General features: G+C 43.9%; 1 protein-coding gene across 1 annotated transcript in view; it reads right to left on the bottom strand.

The window, feature by feature from the left end:
• Positions 1 to 837: 837 nt before the first annotated feature.
• LOC127022154 (rho GTPase-activating protein 7-like) overlaps positions 838 to 20,492 on the bottom strand; it is a 62,803-nt gene continuing 43,148 nt past the window's right edge. Inside the window, exons 2-11 of the mRNA XM_050905601.1 lie at positions 14,539 to 14,661; positions 12,916 to 12,997; positions 11,418 to 11,481; positions 8,816 to 10,173; positions 8,185 to 8,355; positions 7,307 to 7,466; positions 5,682 to 5,880; positions 3,725 to 3,944; positions 1,754 to 1,868; positions 838 to 1,234 (exon numbers count right to left, since the gene is read on the bottom strand). Coding sequence (XP_050761558.1) covers positions 1,217 to 1,234; positions 1,754 to 1,868; positions 3,725 to 3,944; positions 5,682 to 5,880; positions 7,307 to 7,466; positions 8,185 to 8,355; positions 8,816 to 10,173; positions 11,418 to 11,481; positions 12,916 to 12,997; positions 14,539 to 14,661 — 2,510 coding nt within the window. The 3' untranslated portion in view covers positions 838 to 1,216. The remainder of the gene's footprint in view (positions 1,235 to 1,753; positions 1,869 to 3,724; positions 3,945 to 5,681; positions 5,881 to 7,306; positions 7,467 to 8,184; positions 8,356 to 8,815; positions 10,174 to 11,417; positions 11,482 to 12,915; positions 12,998 to 14,538; positions 14,662 to 20,492) is intronic.

Genomic DNA, 20,492 nt, shown 5'->3' with positions numbered 1-20,492 from the left:
GGCCGGGGTGCTGAGCGCAATACCATGGGGGAGGGCTGGGCAGCGCCTCACCAGCCAGAACCCTGTCCCACCGTACCTGAGGGAGATGCAGGGCAGGCCCGGGAACGGCAGTGGCGACCAGCTGAGAGTCCCTGTCGCAGGTGCCGAGGCAGGGCCGAGGCCAAGCCAGACAGTGACAGGTTCGGTGTCAGTAACAACGTCAGCCGCAGTCCAGCGATGGCCGGCAACAGCCACAGTAACCAGGCAGGGCCAAGCATCAGCGTCCGGGTCTGGGTCCAGAGCAGCGGGTGCGTGTCCAGGCACGGGCATGGCTGAGGCCGCCCTGCCGAGCTGCCTGCGGCCCCTCCTCAAGGTTGCCAGCAGAAGGGGGGACAGCACTCTCCAGGCCGTCCCTGAGTCTCAGCACCAAACCCCTCCCCTGGCACGGTGGGGGGCACACCAGCAGGGCCCCAGCACCCCTCGGTGAGGGGCAGCCCCACAGCTCACAGGCTGTCAGCAGCGCTTATTGTGAAGTGCCCTGGTTGTAGCAGGAGCGTGCAGGATGTCCGCAGGTCCAAGGGCAGCTCAGAGTCCCTGTGGGGCTATTTCGGGGGGATCATCCAGCCAGGGATGGGTCCGGCTCCCATGTTGCCAGGGCAGACTGTAGGGTGCGGGGCAGGCAGCAGGCGTCAGGGCACCCCAGGGCCAGGCAGAGGGGTTCAGGCCCCCGCTGAGGAAATGGGGACCCATGGTTGGGCTGGGGGTGGAGGGGACCACTTACTTAGGAGCCCTGGTCACATTGGGGACTGATGCCATGGAGAAATCAGACCCCAGGCTGCGCTGCGGGGGGTGGTCAGATTCACTCAGAAGCAAGGGGCTGGTGGCAGGGGGGGGTCAGTGCTGGGGGGGAACCCTGGAGCAGGGCAGGGCCGTGTGTCAGTTCAGGGGAGCCGCAGGACAGCGGCCCCTGCTCAGCCATGGTGCTGGAGCAGAGCACGAGATAGCGGGGCTGGCAGGGCAGCTGCCGGTCCCACAGTACCTGAGCCAGGCCACAGATGACAGCCAGGGTCAGCTAAGAGTCCAGATCATCAGACACATCCATGGTGATGCAGTCCCAGGTTGAGCCAGGAAGGTGAGTCAGCAAGGGAGGTCAGGATCAGGTCCAGTGACAGCAACCAGGGTCAGCCACAGTCTAGTGATTGCCAGGCAAGTCCATAATGACGAGGAAAGGCCGAGGTCAAGCCGGTAAGTCAGTCTGTGGATCAAGGTCCAGGTCCAGATTACTGGGGTCCATGGCCAGACACAGGCATGGCTGTTGCTCCAGCCAGGCCCCAGCAGCAAAACCTCAACTTCGACCTGCTCCCACAAGAAGGGATGGTCAGCCCTGGCCAGGGCCTCCCTGCAAGAGCATATGGCAGCCTCTGCCCCACAGGTACTCTCTAAGGTGGCCCCAAGCCCAGCGAGTCAAACCCCATAGCAGCTGGGGGATGGAGGGGGAAATGAGAGAATGCTCTCACAGCCCTTACAAACAGCTGCAGTAAAATCTGCAATGATGTCATGAATTTTCTGTGTACTGGAGTCTGCAGGACTCACACCTATCACAGGCTCAGAGAAACAGCTGGGCTGGCAGGGACCTCTGCAGGGCTCTGGCCCAAACTGCTGCTCAAAGCAGGCCACCTACATCAGGCTGCTCAGGGCTTCGGCCACTGTGGGAACACCCCTTTTATTCCGCTCCATGCTTTTCCTTTGCTACAGCAAGTGACATCATACATACCTGGAAGAGTCTGTTGCACTCCATTATCATGTGGGCCAAGCCCTGTGTTGCTGCCAGGTTTTCACTCAGCTCCCTCTGGTCTGGCTTCCCCAAGCTGCACTTCCTCTGACTAGACCTACGGAGAGGAGAAGGTGAAAGGAAGGCTGTGAAAGATGCTGTGAACCACAAGTACAACATGCCTACTTGGCTGGCCTGCCTGGGGCCTGGAAACCAGCAGCTTCAGCAAAAACACACTGCATTTAAGGACCCTTACGTGCCATGTAGGGGCTCGTGTTATGTTACTGCAGCAAGGTCTGTAGACAGCATTCCCTCCCAGCACACCCTGAAAGTGCCTGAGGCAGTACTGACCAGTAGTAACAGATGCCCAAGAAAGGTAAGTCAAGGCTTTTTATTCCCTGAACACATCATCACACACTTGGCCAAAGACAGCAATGACCCAAAACTGATTTATGTGTAGCCTTCAAACATCAAGCTCCTTTGATACCCTGCAAAGCCCATGCAGAACCTTTTAAATCCTTTGGCTCAAACTGCACGAAACATGTTTCAAAAACAGTCCCCTCTTTTAATTCATAATCATTATATGACATCATTAATCCTGGCTTCTGATACTTTTATCTATGTGCATTCCTGCCAAGTGGCTTGAAAATTGGGTGGAAGATAAGAGTCCTCAGCGCCGCTCCTCAAAGTCAGACCTGTCAGCTTCTACCCTTTGAAGTTAGAACCCTGCACTATGGCATTAATGCCCAGTTACAAAAAAGCTAAAGCTTCAAAGCCTCCTCGCTGCTAAACAGTGACAACAAAGAGAAAACTCAGTTTCTATTTTTGGTCCTAGTATTTCAGAGTAATGTTTATGTAAACCAAAGAGGTACAAATCTCAAAGTATGACTCCCAGGAGCTCAAACACAACTGCAATCCAGGAAGGCCCTGCTGCCGCTACAGCTCCATCGCATCCCCACCTGTCCTTGCAACGACCACACGGCTCCCTGGCCCTGTGCCGGCTCAGCCCAGGGAGAGCTGGGCAGCCCTACGCTCTAGTGATGCTTAGGCATTTTTGGACGTTTTGTGCCGTTCAAAAGAAAAGCCCTTAGCGTCTTCTTTCCACTCTCTGTGCTATGCACAGCCTGCGTTATTATCCTGAAAGATGCCAATAGCACATCTGACAGCTTCTGCTTTGGAACTACTCCTCATCGTTAGCTCCCCATGTGAGGTGATGAACTCGCTACTCTGATGGGTGCACAATGTTTCCATCAAAGTCAGCTGTCCTTTTCTACCCTGATACGTGTCTGTCCATATGCAGGAGCATGGAGTAAAGCAAACAGCCCTGCCTCAGGAGACCAGATAAGGCATGAATGCTCTCAAAGATTATTTGTCTACTTTGGCCCAAGGGCACCTTCCTCCCTGCACGTACTAACAGGGGATGTTATGCAACCCAGATACTTTTACTTATTAAGATAAATTTACAGAATCCCTGTGGCTCAGTTTGGCAGGAACGATCCCCTTATCACCCAGCAGAACCAGTGCCAGCAGCTGCTACAATCTGCCAGATATCTGCAGGGCCTTAAAGCTGCACTTGGGCTTAAGTTGCCAGTGCAGGAGCTACACTTTCAATGGCCAGCACCACCTTAACGCAGACAGTGGGCCACATGCTGGGTTCCTGGGCAGCTGGCCCTGCAGACAACCGCAAAGGGTACAGCAGTTGTGAGGGAGGCAGGCTAGCTCGCGTGCAGACTAGTCAGGAGCATGACAACGGGCCTTACCATTGTTCTCTACACTGGACAATGAGCTGCTGGATCGCTGCATGCACCGCGGTCAGCTCCTGCTGGACCCGAACAACTGTATTTGAGACAAACCCCGACACATACACTAGTTCCCCCTTAGAAGCAGACACTGATCCTAGGCCAGCTACAGAAGACACTGTTCCAGCAAAGAACACTATGGACAGCAGCCATGCCAGCATTAAGATGCTAATACCTTGTGGAGGAGGAGGAACTATCCCGCCTCAGGTTGTTGAGGTGAAACAAAGAAGGTGCAAGACAGACAGCAATGTTGGTTGGGGTCATCTGGTTTTCCTCAACAAAAGCAACCACATCTCGCAGAAAGAACAAGAGGATTTTCAAAGCTTCTCTGTTTTCCTTTGGGAGAAGAAGAATAGCAGCCTGGACAGCCTGAAACTGCTGATCCTTCGGCACGTCTGAAAACAGGAAAAAAAATGATGAAAATCACATGTGACTTGCAGAGGAAGCATCCATCAACAGAGTCCCAAGCAGGGCATTGACACTGCAGGTTCATCCACTTTCCCGTCACCCTAGCTCACAACAGACATCGCAAAGGCCATTATCACAGTCACATCAAGCAAGTACAGTTTTCTCCTACTGCCTCTCAAGATGCACATTCACACCCAGTGATGCTAGTGCATGACTTGCAATTTATCTTGAACACCATGCTAACGAACTTATCCTGAACCGGCTCTGGTTACAATCCAAATAAGGGCTTGTCTCCCCATAAAATATTACTCTGGAATGAAACTTTGGAGCAGATGATAGCTCCTCTACTGTCTTTTCCTTTCAGCTTCAGGCATGAAGAGAACAGATGCTCTCAGATAACTCAATTCAGAACACAATGTTTTGCCAACAGATTTTAATTCACACTAAAACCCAGTGAGACTGTGTGCGCAAACAGCTCCTGCAGGAGAGTAGGTATGGTTCATCCCGCCACGCATCCCCCTCCTTCTCCAATTTACACCACTACAAAGGGTAGAAGATCCCTTCTCTTTCAATTCAAGTACAAGCACATGCGCAGAACACACAAAACATGCTTCTTGGTGAAAGCAGCAAATTTCTTATCTCCAAAAGATAGTAATTTAATCTGAGCACTTGCTCAAGTCACACGTGGCAGAAGATGGGTGAGTAGAATCCAGTCATTTGCTGTTTCTATCCCAAAACAAGAGACAGGAGGTGGACAGTGGCCAGGTTATAATAAATGGAAGAAAAGGGTTCCACATCCATTGGACACAGGAATTGGGGACCTCCTTACAAAAAGGATTTGTGGATGCAGAAAGAAAACTTGCTTCAAACAAATAAACAAACCATTTTCAGACAAAATTCCAAAAGCCTGACAGGTTAAAAATAAAACCCAGCCAAACTTGCATGAACCTACACCATATAAAGGACAGCAGCAGCAGCTTATTTACTCATGTCAATAAAAGTCACATAAAATAGGCTGAAAACCAGTCCACTCAGAAATCTTTGACTTTCAAAACCTTTTCTCAAAAGGAGAAATTTGCCTGTAGCAACATCATCATAAGCCCCTACAGCAAGTTCCTTCCCCAATCCAGCTGCTTTTTGAAAATGAATTCCTTGAGGGCAAAGTACTGGAGATGGAACCTGTTTAAAACTATATTCAATGCTAGATTTCAGCTTCACATTTCCTTCTTTTTCAGGTTGAGTCTCAAGGATAGTAACAGCGAGAGCACAGGCAGAAAGGTGCTGGCATTTCCAGGCAAAGATGCTGTTTCACAGCAACTGTGCTTGGGCACCTTAATAAAGAAATTTCATCAGTATAACATGACTTTTTGCACAAGGGGCTACTTCATACCATGAACAAGGGGATTAGGTTCTTTCTTAATTTTGCATAAGGAAATGACCGTTTAAAAACACAGTTTAGGAGGGCTGCTACAACCTCTGTTACTACACTCATCCTTCAAAGAACAAAAAAGACACAAAGTCAGAAAATAGCTGGCCCATAGGATGCAGATGTGAAGCTCTTCAGTCCAGAGCCACAATCAACTCACCTCTTCAGAAACATCCTGCCTGACTTGTCTCCTCTGACTACAAGGGGACATGGCACCAGTCCTAGTCTGGCCACTGCCTCATACAGCTGAATATTAAGATATTCAAGGAATTGGAAAACTATAGCTTTTGTTACTTACATTGGTAGATGTGGAGGAAGGATTCACAGAGCCTGCTAGTAAATATAGGCTCGGGAAGGTCTCGGAAATACTGCTTCACCATATCTGCCACATCAAATGCTGACTGCCCTTCATAACATACGTTGTTTGGGTTGGTTTCATTCATTTCTCTTAAAGACAGAATCCTGGATTTAACACCAGATTTTCGGAACAGGCCAACCTGCCGGTAAAAGAAAACATTAAAGACAAAGAGAGGGGTCGTCAGGAATCAAACCTCTGACAAATAATTGATCCTTCACTTTCCTTTTGATAGCTAAGACCCCATGGTAGTGGGATCTAACACCAAAATATTTTTGTATCATTAGAAGCAGCACGGATATTCATCCCAGGCAAACCATGACGGATGCCTACAGAACCAGGTGTGAGAGACATACTAATTTTCATGTTTGTTTGCTTGCTTTTTCTTTAATGCAAAATTACTCTTTCTGACTTCTAAAATCATTACTATTGACAGCTGTTAGTTTGCTTGAGCAGGCTATGTTCACACATTAGAACTGCAAGTTTCTAATGCACCAATGTGTGTTCATCCAAAAGCAAATGTACATTAATGCCCATGCTGGAGCAAACAAACTCAGACTGAGAGATCCACAAGGTTCAGGTTTAACGTCTGATACGTCTGATATATCTAATACATCTACAGGTTGACAAAGGGCAATTGCCATTCTCAGGGAAATTATGATTTTATTTTTAATATGAATGTCAACCAAGTTTCAGACAAAACCTAGATTTAGAAGTTTCCCACGAACTCAACCTCAACAAAGCTTCTGCTGAAAGTTTCACTGGGTGCCACTGAGACAGTACTTACATTCATCGGTTTATTTATATTAACTGAATAGATACCACGACCTCAAAATGAAACACACTGCCTGCCTAAGAAACCGACTGCTCACACTCCAGTATGTGCCACCAAACTGCATTGTAACTTCACAGGATGCACACATTTTTGTACTTCAGCATGACATTACACACATATACAATTGCAAAGCCCAGGGAAAAAAAAGCCTTTTCTTTAACTAATATGTCTCATGTCACAGGGTCTCCCATTTCTGCAATTATGCTACGGAAATAGCATATGTAACACACACTTTCACTGCCATGCCCACATCTCCACTCAGTGGATAAATACAGATTTGAGATCCAGAAAAAGATGTTACAGGCACTGCTCTAATGCGTTTTATCTCTGCTTAGTGGTACATTTCAGCTGAAACCAGATTAATCATCACATTAGCTCTGGCACTACCAGCAACCACAGAACAGAGGGAATAACGACATTGTGTAGTAAATTTCCTTCCTAAGGGAGCAGAGACATGCTACCTTACCAGGAGAAGACAGCTTGACTGCCTGCACCAAGAGAACTGACTGCAGATGATTTCAGTGAGGCAAGGCACAAAAAGACAACACAGGACTAAAGGCATTCCCGGAAGGAAACAGCATCGGTATTTCCTCGCAGGCCACCTGCTCAGACCTACACCCTTCTGCCTATTCAGAGCCTTAGGAGACAAGAAAGTCCCTCACAAAAGCTGGAAGCAGAGACTGGTTCCCTGGAGCAGATCCGTTTATGGCCCAGAGCTGCCTCAAGTTCATACCTGGTCAAGAAAGTGGCTTCTTAAATAGTCCAGTGCTTGCAGTATGCCGTTAGGCAGCGGGTGGCTTGTTCGCTGAACATTCAGAAGCAAAGGAACCCCAAACACATTTTTGTCCTTGTAGTCAGAGGCTTTTATTTTTTTAATGAACTTTGGTATAGTCCTGAAAACAAAAACCAGTGCATGCAACTTATTAGCTCTCCAGCACAGTTCCGCCTGCTACGTTAGTTACATGCATGGGAAAGGATTTAGTTATACTTGCCACAACCCCAAATTCTGCCACACACCTGTACACATAGCATCATAAGACAGAGAGAAAATCATTAAGGGCAATTACAGGAATGACTTCCTCATTTCAAAACTGAAATTAGCTTTAATAAAGCATCCTCATGTCAAATATGTTCCATCCCCTTAGGACACTGCAGTCTTTTTTCACCTCTTTCTATATTCAAGTACCAGATCCCTATCACAAGATGCTAACTGATATTTCTAAGTCCTCTGAGTGACTGACTTTGTCATTGTTCTAGTTCAAACAGGGACTTGATGCTAAAGAGATGGATTCTCAGCCCAGCTAGCTCTCACCTCAGGTCCTGCAATCGCTGTGAAGGACCTCTGACAAAGCCCTGCAGATGGGCAAATTTAGAGAGAAACTATAACGTGCTTTAAAATCAGTAACAACATGACCACCGGCAAGGGGCAAAAGTGCAGCTCATAGCAGAGGAAATCCTGGAGCCATGGAAATAACCACGAAACTGCCAGCGATTTAACAGGATGAAATTCCTCATCTTGAACATGTGTAATCTATGTAGACAAGGAAGTTCACCTGCTTACATCAAATCCTCTCTTTCCAACACAGGTTGCTCTAATATTAGACAACTTACCAGTTCCAGCCCTGCTTACTGGAAGGGGAGTATCTGTCCATTAAAGCAGTGAGTTTCAACAAAGCCAGCTTTTGTGTCCGGGCTAGCTGGGCAGCTGACTGGCTATCAGTCTGGATGGAAAGGCTTTCCAAGTTCACGCTCTCTTCCACAGACCAGTGTTGCTTCCCATGCCTACAGGATAAATATTGTTTAAGCTTAGGACTATTTCCATTGTCTCTGTTAGTTTTCTGCCTGCATCTGTGAAGCACCTCAGACTCTAAATGACCTGCAGTTCCTAAACACCATATGGTTAGTTCCATTTAAACAAGGTACTTCTCATCCAGGAGGTACTCTGGCATTACAAAATATTTCAATAAGAAGTACAGCAAGCTAGCCATAAAGTCTGATTCCAAATGTCTAAGTGCTCATGCAGATTATGAGCATCCTACTTTCAACAGAGGTCAGAGCAGATGTAGATACCAGCGTGCCTACAGACCAGCAGTATCGGGCACCGGCAGTGCAGACCCTGCAACCCAGAACAGACTTACTTAAGAATACTTTGTTCCAGAAAAGCAATTACATTTTGAGCAGAGAGAATCAATGGGGAAAGGTTCCCAAGAGGCAGTCTGCTAAGGACCCAAGGATGGCTGACCTGTTGGTCTTTTTAGAGTCTGTCATGTATGCGAGGTCTGCAGAACTGATCTCCTTGCCCAGTTCACAGCTGCTCTCTCCCTCAGTGGCTGGAAGGTCTGCTGTCTTATCTTCTGAGCCCTCTGTTTCAAGACAGATGTCTTTAGGTGAGGATGGATACAAAGAGGTCAAGTCACCGGCAAAGTGCGAATCCCCTTCATGTGAGAACTTCTTTGTCCACTGATCAACCAACTTTTTGAGACCCTTGACATCTTCTATAACACTGTTCAGTTCTGAAAAAACATCATCATCACCAACTTGTGCTGCCTCCAAATTATCAAGTTCAATATTGGGCATGTTGTCATATACACTTAGCCTGTTATCTGTGCACAAAAGGGGATTCCTGGGGGCTTTGGAGTCCTTGGAACTGCTTCTGCTCCGGCTCTTCCTGCACCCATGAAAACTCCCAGTTCTCCAGTTGACAGAATAGTTGTCTCCTGGAGACAGGGAGCTGTTTGTAAGTGCTTTGGGGAAAGTGCCAGGTTTATGGCCCTGTGGTATTTGAAACATCTGGTTCATTTGTAACTTCACGTCATTTTTTAGGTTTTGGTGAGATAGACCATCCCACAGCAAGAGCTTGCTAGAATCCAAGTCCTCTGCATACACACCCCTTCCTTCACACTGGCTTCGTGGTTTTATAACAGGACTTGGCGTGCTCACTGTGCTGCTATTTTCAGACTGATTGCTGCTATTGCAGCTCTGGGGAGAAAAGGAAGAATTGTTCTTCGTTTGGATGCCAGAGAGGTCAGAAATATTTACACAGTTCAGCATCTTCATTTTTTCTTCATTAAGTCCTTCCAGAAGGACAGGTTCACTTATTATGGGTTTGGCCTTTGACTGACCGCTCCTTAAATGGCAGCTCCTTAAGTGCAACTTCTCCATTTTCTTTAGAAGGCTCTTCCTCTTTTTATATGGTGACTTATCCAAAAGCTTGTCCTCACTGGTGATATTTAAAAATTCACTGCGGGGAGGAGAACAACTAAAAGTAGAGTCCAGTGAAGCCACCTTAATTGAGGAACATTTTGAGGAACTCGTGCCGGTTTCCACATCTTCAAAAGGTTTTGGGAAGCTAACAATGTCACTGTCACCACTGCTAGTACTGTGAATTGAGGACACATCATGTTTCTCGCCATGATCCAGAAAGACAGTATCCTTGTTGCTGATGGTCTTCAGTATTGGACTGCCTGGGACTGATGCACTAGCACCTTCCTCTCCCGGGAAACCTTCCAGGCTCTCGATACGAGACCATCTCTGACTGCACCTCTCATAAGCCCATTTGTTACTTATTGCACAAGGTTCATCATCTTCAGAGTCATCACTCTTAGAAGGAAAAAAAAAAAAGTACAGTTCAAGGGCAAAGTTTGGCAAACTTTAAATTACCAAAAAAATGTAACAAAAAAGGAGACTTAAATTTTCTGCCTACCTCCAAAACCCCCAAGACCAAGATAGGGAAATGTAACCATTCAGTTACTGAAGGTCTGCCTTGAGCTCTGTTCTGTTAGTTGAAAAACTTGCTGACAAATTACTCCCAAGCATGCTGACAAATCTGGTAAGTTTACCACAGGAAAAGGTGACAGATTTGATCTGAGGATGAAAAATTCTGTTTTGCGGCAAATCCAAAGGTTTTGAAAGATAATTGTATTGGGTTTACATGGCCTTTCCTAAAGCCAAACAAATCAAACACTCTTTCATGCTTCTGTGACCGAAACTCATCCATTTTCAGGTAAAGAAGCATTGGCTGTGGGACTGTGGCAGCATCGATGTCTGGCGCACCCTCAGCAGCCACTTGCCCCAGGTGCTCCATTTGCTGTATTGTCCCCATTCCAAGGGAGCGCCCGGCCAGCAAACTGTTAGAGAGATGGGAATGACCTGTCTCTTCTCTGTGGACCCTCTCTTGTCCCATTCTTCCCTGACGGCAGAGTGGAACTTTCCAGAAAACTAGACATTTTTCCAGAAGATGACATTATTTTCTTGCTAGTCCTGCAGTTAATCCCTGGTACCTAAGAGGCTTTACAATCCTGGTGTTAACCAGCCAAGATGTGGCTATAACTCTGTTTTAGCTATAGTACTTTTTTGCAGAAGAGGACAAAGCCAGCACAGCTAAAACATATCCAACTTCTACTGGCTGGACATTTGACATTGGCTGACACTATTTGGATTGTCCATTTTAATTTCTTATCCTTCATTTAGTCAATAAAAGTAAAATTTCACTTTCAGGCCTTAAATAAGATGTGAAACTACTTAGGAAAGCAATAAAAGACATGCTGAGGTGGGGCCTTGGTGCAACTATTGGACAGTAATACGTGTCAAATTATTTTCAAAAACTGTTTCAAAACCCACTCCTAACCTACCTTACAAAGTTACAAAATTAACATTACATAATTTCAATCTCCATCACTGTCTTTCAGCGGAAAACGCAAATGGCAGAGCTTTGCAGGATGGAAGAGAACAGAAAGAAAAGTTCAGAAATTGCTAATCCTTCATACACCTTTTAAAAACAGGTTTTTGATGTAACAGCTGAACACATTTTTCGTAAGAAAATTAACTATAATCTGCAAACATACCCGTTGCCTCTGACGGCTTATTTCCACTTTCATTGATGCACACTTGTTCAATGTGTTCAACCGTCTAGGGTATAAGAAAAAAGACAGAAGTTTTAAATTTAAACTATTTTATTTCTTGAGAACAAACACGCACCAAACTAGTTGTGAACATGGAGGCTTCATTAGTGGTGTCAAAGACTGACATTCTGTTAGAGGTTCTCCGTAGATTTTGCTAAAACCAGCGCCAACTAACAACCCCATAATGTTCACAGTTCCAGTTCTGCCATCTTAAAATTAAAGGACCATAATTAATCAGTTAATTAAAAATCATATTGTGTGCTTTAATGATTGTGAAAAACTGTATATTGATTTAAGATTTTGAAAATGAAAGAAACTCTGAGTGGGCTTCTTAAAAAAATTTTAAAAAATGAAGACATTAACCTGCATCCTTGGAAGGACTTTATTACCTATCATTTTCATTAAAACTTGTGGAATCCATAAGGCCCCAAACTAGTCAGTCACTTAACTGGCAAACAAATACGCAGCATCAACAGGGCGGCACACTGACAGCCTTCAAGGAACACTCAGGACAGAAGTCATATCAAGGAACAAAATATATCCAAAGTTCTCTAATATCTGCTGTGCATTAGAGATGTATATCCAAACAACTGTTGGTGCTCCTGTTACAAGGGGAATTTGAATTCAGGTGACCTAAGAATACAGAAAAGGACCAAACCACTTTGCCAGAAGAGGAACTTTCCAGTCCCTTAAGAGTTAGAAATTCTTATTGCGTCCCTTGGATCGGACAAGCGGTGCGGCATGGATAGTCTGGAATTCATTTCACCTGCTAAACAATCTCATAATGAGAAGGTTTCAATAACTTCAGTAAGTAGTAAAATAGAATGCCTCTACACTATCCTGGCACTCTTACATGGGGAAAGTCCAAAGAGCAATGAGTTTGACTTTGCACTGGCAATGCAATTTCCCTTGTGTGCTGTGGACAGCTGTGGGAAAACAATAATTTCAAATCAATACCTTTGCTTCTCACTCAAAAAAATATTCAGGAAAACAAAACAGAAAACATATCTGTTGTGCAGATCATTTTTGCTGTTTATCTCCTAGAACAGCTCTGGGGAAGCTCACTAGTCAGAGGAAATCCCTGCATTCTGTCATATGCAATTCTAAAGAGCAAACTGTCATACTACCATATGCTTGCAGGGAACTGATTATTCTTTCTCAGCTTGCAGACATTTCATATTACAGAAAAGACAGATTTGATGCTTAGTATAATGTCACTGAGACCTTGGCTGAAGAAGACATGCAGACACATGCTTACTTTACCTTTAAATTCTTAAAACAACCAACTTCAGTGGTACTAAAGTATGTGCTTAAGTGATTTCCTTCAGTCACAGCATCGGTGACTTTGTTAGTCTCTGACAAAAACTAAGGCATGAAAAGATGAATGACAAATAACTATGCAGCCTGGGGGTATTAAAGATGGTTCATAATTAATGTTTACCTGAATAGTGATTCAATTGCATCTCCATCTAAAAATTCATGATCTTTCCTCACAGTTTTTACATCAATAGGAAACTGCATATCTGTAAACAAAGAAGTTGAATCTGAAATCTGAGTTATAATTGCAAAGACTTTGAATTTTGCAACATATTTATCATATGTGAAATAAATCTAGATCTATTTCTGTAACTACATATAGTTCTATAACAAGTGTCCTTCAAGGAAGTGAGGATCAGTTCCTCAGAGCAAATGGGAAGAATAAATGTAGGTATCTGCTTGCTGTTCTTAGGTACAGGTAGACAAGCATTTGCTGCATTTCCAGGAGCTTGCAGTGGCTAAGTACTATAGCCAAGAAATACAAAATTAAAGTTTTGCTTTGGTGAGGTTCTCTGCAGCTTCTGCTTTCAAGTACAGTATAAAGCTAGGAGTATTTTACATGAGCTTTTGCTGATGGTAAGGTACAATGCAGCACGTGACATATGCTCTTTGAGGTGTAGTGAGCCTGGCAAATCATGCTGTGCTTGAAGCTAATCGATACACCAGCTGAAGAGTTCTGTGTTTCAGCTTCTGAGATTTAGCCTTGCAGATGAGGGAACCAGTGAGATCCATCAGTATTTTCTTGGCTTACTTTTTAAGCTTAATTTACCTAGTTAAGTCAGGACACCGCATAAACAGCAAGGTAATACAGAGGATTCATTTTCCAGAAGCATGACAATGTACATAGCCAACAAACTGCAAGATTGACAGCTTATACAATGAAACCTGCTGTAGTCAAACAGGAAGCATTTCCATGAGACATCATGTTTCATAGTATACAGCTTTCAAATTTGGCTCTATTGCTTGACTTTCAATTTTTAATTTTGCAATGAATGGGGGAGGTGGGAATGGGAGCAGGCAGAAGTTACTGTTAGTTCTTTTAACTGTAGTTCTTTGATAAAATCTCTCTTAAAAATAGATTCGTTTTTGTTACATTCAATGTTTGTAACAATAAACATACTTTCACGAAAAACAGTTTTAAGGTATAAGCACAAGCGTTGTCTGAAAATTATACAAGTTCTCAACAAATCCATATCTCCCCCACAAGTAATAAGCACTCTTTGTAGCTTTAACAACATGAAAACATGCTGAAATTGCATTGTTTGACTGGATGGCTGCTTCTGAGTATCATCTGTTTTAAAAACTTATGATTGCAAGATGATTTTTTCCATCATTCTTTTTCAAAACACCGATAAAACAATCTTGCTCAAGACCACAGGCTGGAGAGCCTTAGATGAGTTTTGGTTGCAATCAGTGAGTCGGAAAAAAACCCAACACTCCAAGGAAAAGAGCCTGAGAAAATTACAAGCAACTAAAAATCACAAAAGCAGAAATTTGAGTTACAGTCTAACGATAACCAAGAAAAAGTTGGTCCTTTACAGAATTCTACTGAGTCCATGCTAACCTAATTAAGACGTCACTTCTGCAAGAACACACACCAGGTTACTATTTTTCTACAGGTTTGCATGAAGATATCACAGAATTTGGAAATGTTTCCAGCAAAAGCGTCAGGTTCTGAAATATTATGTATGTAAACAATTCTACTTGAATTCAGTATCAGCTGCTTGACAAGTCTTTCGGATCCTACCTTCAAATAGCTGAGCATACTGGGGAAAACCGGCAGCTCTCAGCCAGTCGCAGGCTTCTCTGGCTTCAATTTCTGCAATGAGGACATAAAATGGTTCACTTAGAGCGCTCACAAGGGTTAGTGCTTTCACAATATAAGCAAGGTAATTTTATCTGGTGGATTCTCAGAGGATATTGTATACGAACGTTTTGTTGGTACATTACTTACTAAAAAGAAAGAAATTCTTGTATCCGATGCACTTAAATGTACATAGCTCTGGAGTAGTCATTCCAACATAGGATAGATAGCAAACATACGAGAGTCTAGATAGGAGCACATACTTGAGATGTCATACCTCGGTGTACATCAACTACCCCTGAGATATGGGCAGTGAAGCATCTGTTATATGTCGAAATGAGTCACCAGAGAAGGGTGTGCGATACACATGTCTATGCCCTCGCACAGCAAAGCCCATTCATGCATTCCAGTTCTGAGAGATGGTGATAAGACACAAACAAATCCTATAAATAAACTTAAAATGCTATCATAACATTAATAACACTGGACACAGCCTAAGCACTCCCAGAACAAGAGTTCTCAGGACTACCTGTTGCTAGGGTCTATCAATACTTATCTCCTTGCCAACTACCCACACAACTTGGCAGTCACTTCAGCACAGCAGATGTCAAGAATTAACTGCTCATTTTGTGACAATTCATAAAGGCCTATGGCCAATACTGTAACATTCCCACAGGAGCTGGAACAGACTATAACTTCACAGAGTCACAGAACACTCACCAGATTCCTCAAAAACATAAACATGTTTAGCATGAGTACATGCCAGCAGGCTCTAAACTCTGCAAATACTAGAAATTACTGGGTTTATTGAAGAGGAGACGATTCCCACACTACACTTCTTGTATGTCTGTGTGTACTCCAGCACACGTTACAACAGACACCAACCAAAAGGCAAAGAATCTTTTGAAAGAAATGTTTTAAAATTACCTTAAAATCAAGCATGCTCAGTAGAGAAAAATGTTTTTAAATCACCATAAAATGTAGCATGCTAGGCTAGAGGAACGGACCTGTTTCTTAAACCTATTTTCTTTACAGGTACACTCAAAGATTAGGATTCCAAGGCACTTCACATACATACCTATTCAAATTCACTGCTTGCTTTGCTCTAACTTCTCAGTTGTAAGTCATCAGTGCAACAGACTGAAGAAACTCATCAAAAAACTTACAGAACTTCCATGATTTTATTATTCTACTTCTAAACTTTAAATTATTTCCATTATCACTTGATTAATTTGGACAATGCCATCCATAACAAAGGCTTTCCTGCACAAAACTCTATGGCTTTTTCATCTGAGAATAAAGCGATACCACAGGATGATAAGGATATTTCTCAATAAAACAGATGCATGACTCCTTTTTTTTTTCCTCCAAACTGCAGAACAGAAACTAATTTCTTCCACAATAGCCTATACACACTATGCCTACATTTATTACTATACTTGGTGCCATAATTTATCAAAATCTTTATCGTAACACAGCATTTACTGAATACCAAGACAGAGGACTGATAAAGCACAAGCATTGTACTCACAGAGAAAAACAGAAAAAATACCTGTAGAAAAGAGCCAGGAGGATGACCAGTCTAACGCTAAAAGTCTTCACAAAGACAAAGTGATTTTCACTTGGAAAAACCCAGCAGACTCACTCAACCAGCTCAGCTGTGGAGAAACTATAGCCGTCCTCATTCCAGACCTCACTTCAAACTAGTCAACTTGAGCCCGTGCACGGCTTTCCTGAGCTCAGACAGGAGAGTGACTGTGTAGGGGTTGAAGCTTCCCCAGTTCCCAACACATTAGAAGTACAACTTTATTTTTAGAGCAAACCAAGCCATGAACAGTGATCCAAATAAGAACACGCTAGAAAATATTTTGCAGCTAGCCATGACATTTTCAATGAATATGACTGAAAATACAATGGCATTCTCACACTTAGAGGTGGCTTCTTCCATAGGACAAGGACACAGGAGCTGGGGGAATATTCTTTGCTAATGTAAATCTTCAGGCCTTTTAACATACTTTTGCACAGTCCCATGTTGCAATGCCACTGCTGTGTTAGGAAACAACACATGAAGCACTAATAAGTTCTTGGCCTGCATGTTTGCAGTTATTTACCATTAGATTTGCTGCGATTATTTCACTGCTAAAGTAACTACCAAAAGGGTCCTACTGATACCTCTGTATTTCAGCGACGTCTATGCTGCCTCCTCCCAATGCTACTGGAAACTGAAATCATAAAGGGATAATGGATGCCTAGGAATCTTACTCTGATGAAAGGAAATTCCCAGACGAGCCTGTATTACTATTATAATGATCAACATGAGAGGAGGAAATAAAAAGGAAATAAGAAATAATTGCTCAAAAGGAAATAACTGCTCTCCATAGGGCTGCACTCAGTACTGACGTGCAAGACTGCTTGGCTTTTATGGCACGTGCAGCCTGAAGGACAAGTGAAAACTCATTCGATGATAGTAATGGCAGAATACAGATGAAGCACCCCAGCAGTGCTCTGTCAGGGACCCCGGCGAGTTGTGCTGTTTGCAGCACCTCTACATTAGTTACTCCCGGGCCCTTGCACAATGCTTTAAGGCATGCATTTAAAAGCTGCCAAAGTTCAGTTTCCTATGTAAGATTATTTCATGAAAAGCAGAGACAATCTTCTTGAAGAGTCTCTGGGGCTATTGAAAGGACCCTCACACTATTTTTTTGGCAAGACAAGTAGTACAGATGAGCCATTCGTGCAGAAGACCCATTCCTAGCTTCTGATCCTAGCTTGGCTGCACAGCCTCTCTACTCTGCCTCGCCACGCAACGATGACACGCACCTTCCCGGCCAGCTTCACTGGCTGGTTAGAATTTGCTTTCCCATTTCTATAGTCGCACAGTCACTACAACAGAATCTTCCAGGTTTACTGACCAACTTTTAAAATAAATGTACTAATAAACACAAGCTGATAGAAATTGCTTAGCTCTTCTTGATGTTAGAATAGCTGCTCAGATGCTTGTTGGAGAGAACTTTGCTCTTCCTGAAGAGAAACTGGAACTAGGGGAGCCTTTAGAAAGCCGGTATGGAGCAGCACCCCCAAATACTATTGCACTTGCAGCATATCTGCCTGTGAGCTAGATGTCATATAAGAGGATGACATTTTTTTAACAGATCTTTTGGGCACTATCTGCACAACTGAAATAGCACAGCAACCCAAACATGTCACCTCCTTCTCATGAACTGATTTCATAATTAAGCAAATGAAAAAAAATTCATTTCCTCCAAACCTTAATATTCTACCTTAGATTAGAGGCTGCCAGCAAAATTTCCATGCCAAGCCAGCCGTTTCCTCATGGGTGATGGGTGATAGGTTACTACCAGATGTTTACGAGAAACCATACACAAGTACGTGACCTGTGCCATCCTTTGGCTGTACTACGTTGCACAGGCCCGTTCTGTGCTGAAGATGATTCAGTCCAGTCCCACTGAAAACAGCATTCAAAATGATGGCTGTGCCACAGCCTGCCTGTCCCAATGACCCCCAGCAAACCCTGCCCTCCACGGCTGCTGCCCCTTTTTCTCCGCTGTGGTGCCATTCTGTGCTCCATGGCCTCCTTCTCTCTGGAGGCTCACTATCTACATCAGCTTGGCTGACACCTCCTCTCTTTCATCGACTTGGGCTTAAGACCTGAAAAACTGTGTTCCCCCATCTGAGGACTATCCTGTTTGCAAACTGGAGAGCAAACCCAGACTCATCAGGTACTTAGAAACCAGACACTACAAAGTGTATTAAATTCCGATCTGAATGAACGCCAACATTAACAGGAATGCTTGCATACTTAGTTTAAGCAATAGTGAAAAGACGTTTATGCCGAGATTTAGGCATTCTCTCTGAGATCTTTCCCTCACAAGAAGCAGCACTTTCCTAACAACAAGGGAGAGGCAGCAACTGACACCAAAGAGAAGCTATATATGAAACAGGCCCGTCAGTCTTACAACAAGATGATGACAAACTTCAACTAAAGAAGAAAGAGTTGCAAATTGTACTTCAAATGTTTAAAAATACTTGCTCTAAATAAAATGGGAGGATACAAATTTCTATTTGAAAGCATAAGTACAATGAACCTTATTCTCAGGATGCAGCATGACTTTGCAGTTGCACAGATCTGCTGCCGAAGCAGTCCTGTTTCTTTCCTTTCCCCTGACTGCATGCTCCTACCCCTCCTCACCGACACCACTGAGCCTGTGCGAGCAGGCCCGGCCAGCCAAACTGGCAGGAACGATTCACTTTTTTTGGCAAGATCAGATTTGTGATGCTTTAGCTTTCTGAATCAGCTACCACACGTTCCGATGAGCACCAGTGGCAAGACGAGGGCAGTGGTGGGCACATGCAGGGAGAGGCATGGGAACATGCAACTGCCCGCCGGTGGCCAGCAGCCCTTAGGGCAGCTCAGCGTCGTATGGAACCTTAGCCTAAATGTATCATTTTTCACAGAGGTGTCTCATTGTAGCTCTCCTATTTCAAAGTAATTTTTTAGCATATTTTTTAAAAACCATGGTAGATGCATTACTTTTACTTCTATCTTCCTCCAAAATAGTTTTCCAGTTTTGACAGGTAAGAATCACATGGTGATCAGGTCTTAATTAATTAAAGGGATTTGTGTTTAAGTCTGAACGTCTTCCAAAACCATGCCAGTGAGCAACCAGTTTGAGAGGTTTGCGTGCTGTTTGCAGCACCTCTACATTAGTTACTCCAGGGCCCTCCTTGTCCACTTTTCTGTAGTACGCAAGTGCAATGCTTGCGAAAAGGAACAGATTTTCTCAACGTGCTCAGCCAGGAGCACTCACATAGCCTCTCCTCCCCACGCCATGCGAGTACAGGCAGGAGAACAGAAAAGAGGGTAGGACTGACTCTTGACTTTGACTACATATTACACCAACCTGGAAGGAAACAGAAAAAATTCCAAAGAATTTTGTTCTTTCCCAATCTCTGTCATTATATAGGAAGACTTTTTTTTTCCTCCACATGGCAGTAATCCTCCTACAGCAGCAACAGACAAGCAGACGCCCAGAGCCCTCGCCTCGAAACCTGCCTGATCTGGCACAGCACAGCCAACTGTTCCAGCACAGTGAGATGCTGCTGCCTCCTCTCATCACTGACAATCCCAAACTATCGTCCCCCTCAGCCTCCTCCAGAACTAGAGTCAACAAGCACCGGGCATGCTTGGCAGCCACATGTCAAACTCTGCAATGCATTTTTCCTACAGCTCAAGAGCCGTCAGCTGTGAGCTGGCAGGTCCTTTACGCAGTGACTTAGATCCTGTCATTATTGGTTGTGCTGGCAGTGGTGGAAGCAACAAGGTTTTTTCAGGGTCCATTTGAAGATAAAATTACAAGTTTCCCATTGCATCTTTCTGGTCTGTGCATCTTCCTGGGGCTATAAAAATTTGTATTACTTTCCTATGACTTACGGCTGCTAATAAGGTATCTGATTTTATACACGCTTTGTGAAAAATGCATTTGCTGCACTATAACTATGATCTCCTGAGAATGTTCAGAACTGCATTATACCTGTGACAGGATTTTCAAGAACTGTTTTTTCTTAAGTTATCTCCTCTTACTTAAAGAGAGAGTCTGAACATGTTGTCTACTCAATGTTGAAGGCTCAAATGCGATGGTTTCAAAGCAACGTGTTTGCACTGACCAGGATAAGCAGTCAGGGACTTGTAAAACTGTCAAACTCTCCAAAAGCTGAGATGGATCATAAATAAGTGGAAATGTTTATTCTGTTGTCCCTTGTGCAATGCAAAATAGCAAAGCCTAATTGTACTTTATTAACCCGCTCGAGGTAGAGGAAAAAAAAAGGATTATTGCTTGGAATTTTGCCAGGATAATTTAGGCTCCATGCAGATAGTG

Source organism: Gymnogyps californianus, chromosome 14, assembly GCF_018139145.2.
Source record: "Gymnogyps californianus isolate 813 chromosome 14, ASM1813914v2, whole genome shotgun sequence".
Taxonomy (NCBI): Eukaryota; Metazoa; Chordata; class Aves; order Accipitriformes; family Cathartidae; genus Gymnogyps; species Gymnogyps californianus.
This window is presented reverse-complemented; position numbering and strand designations above follow the sequence as displayed.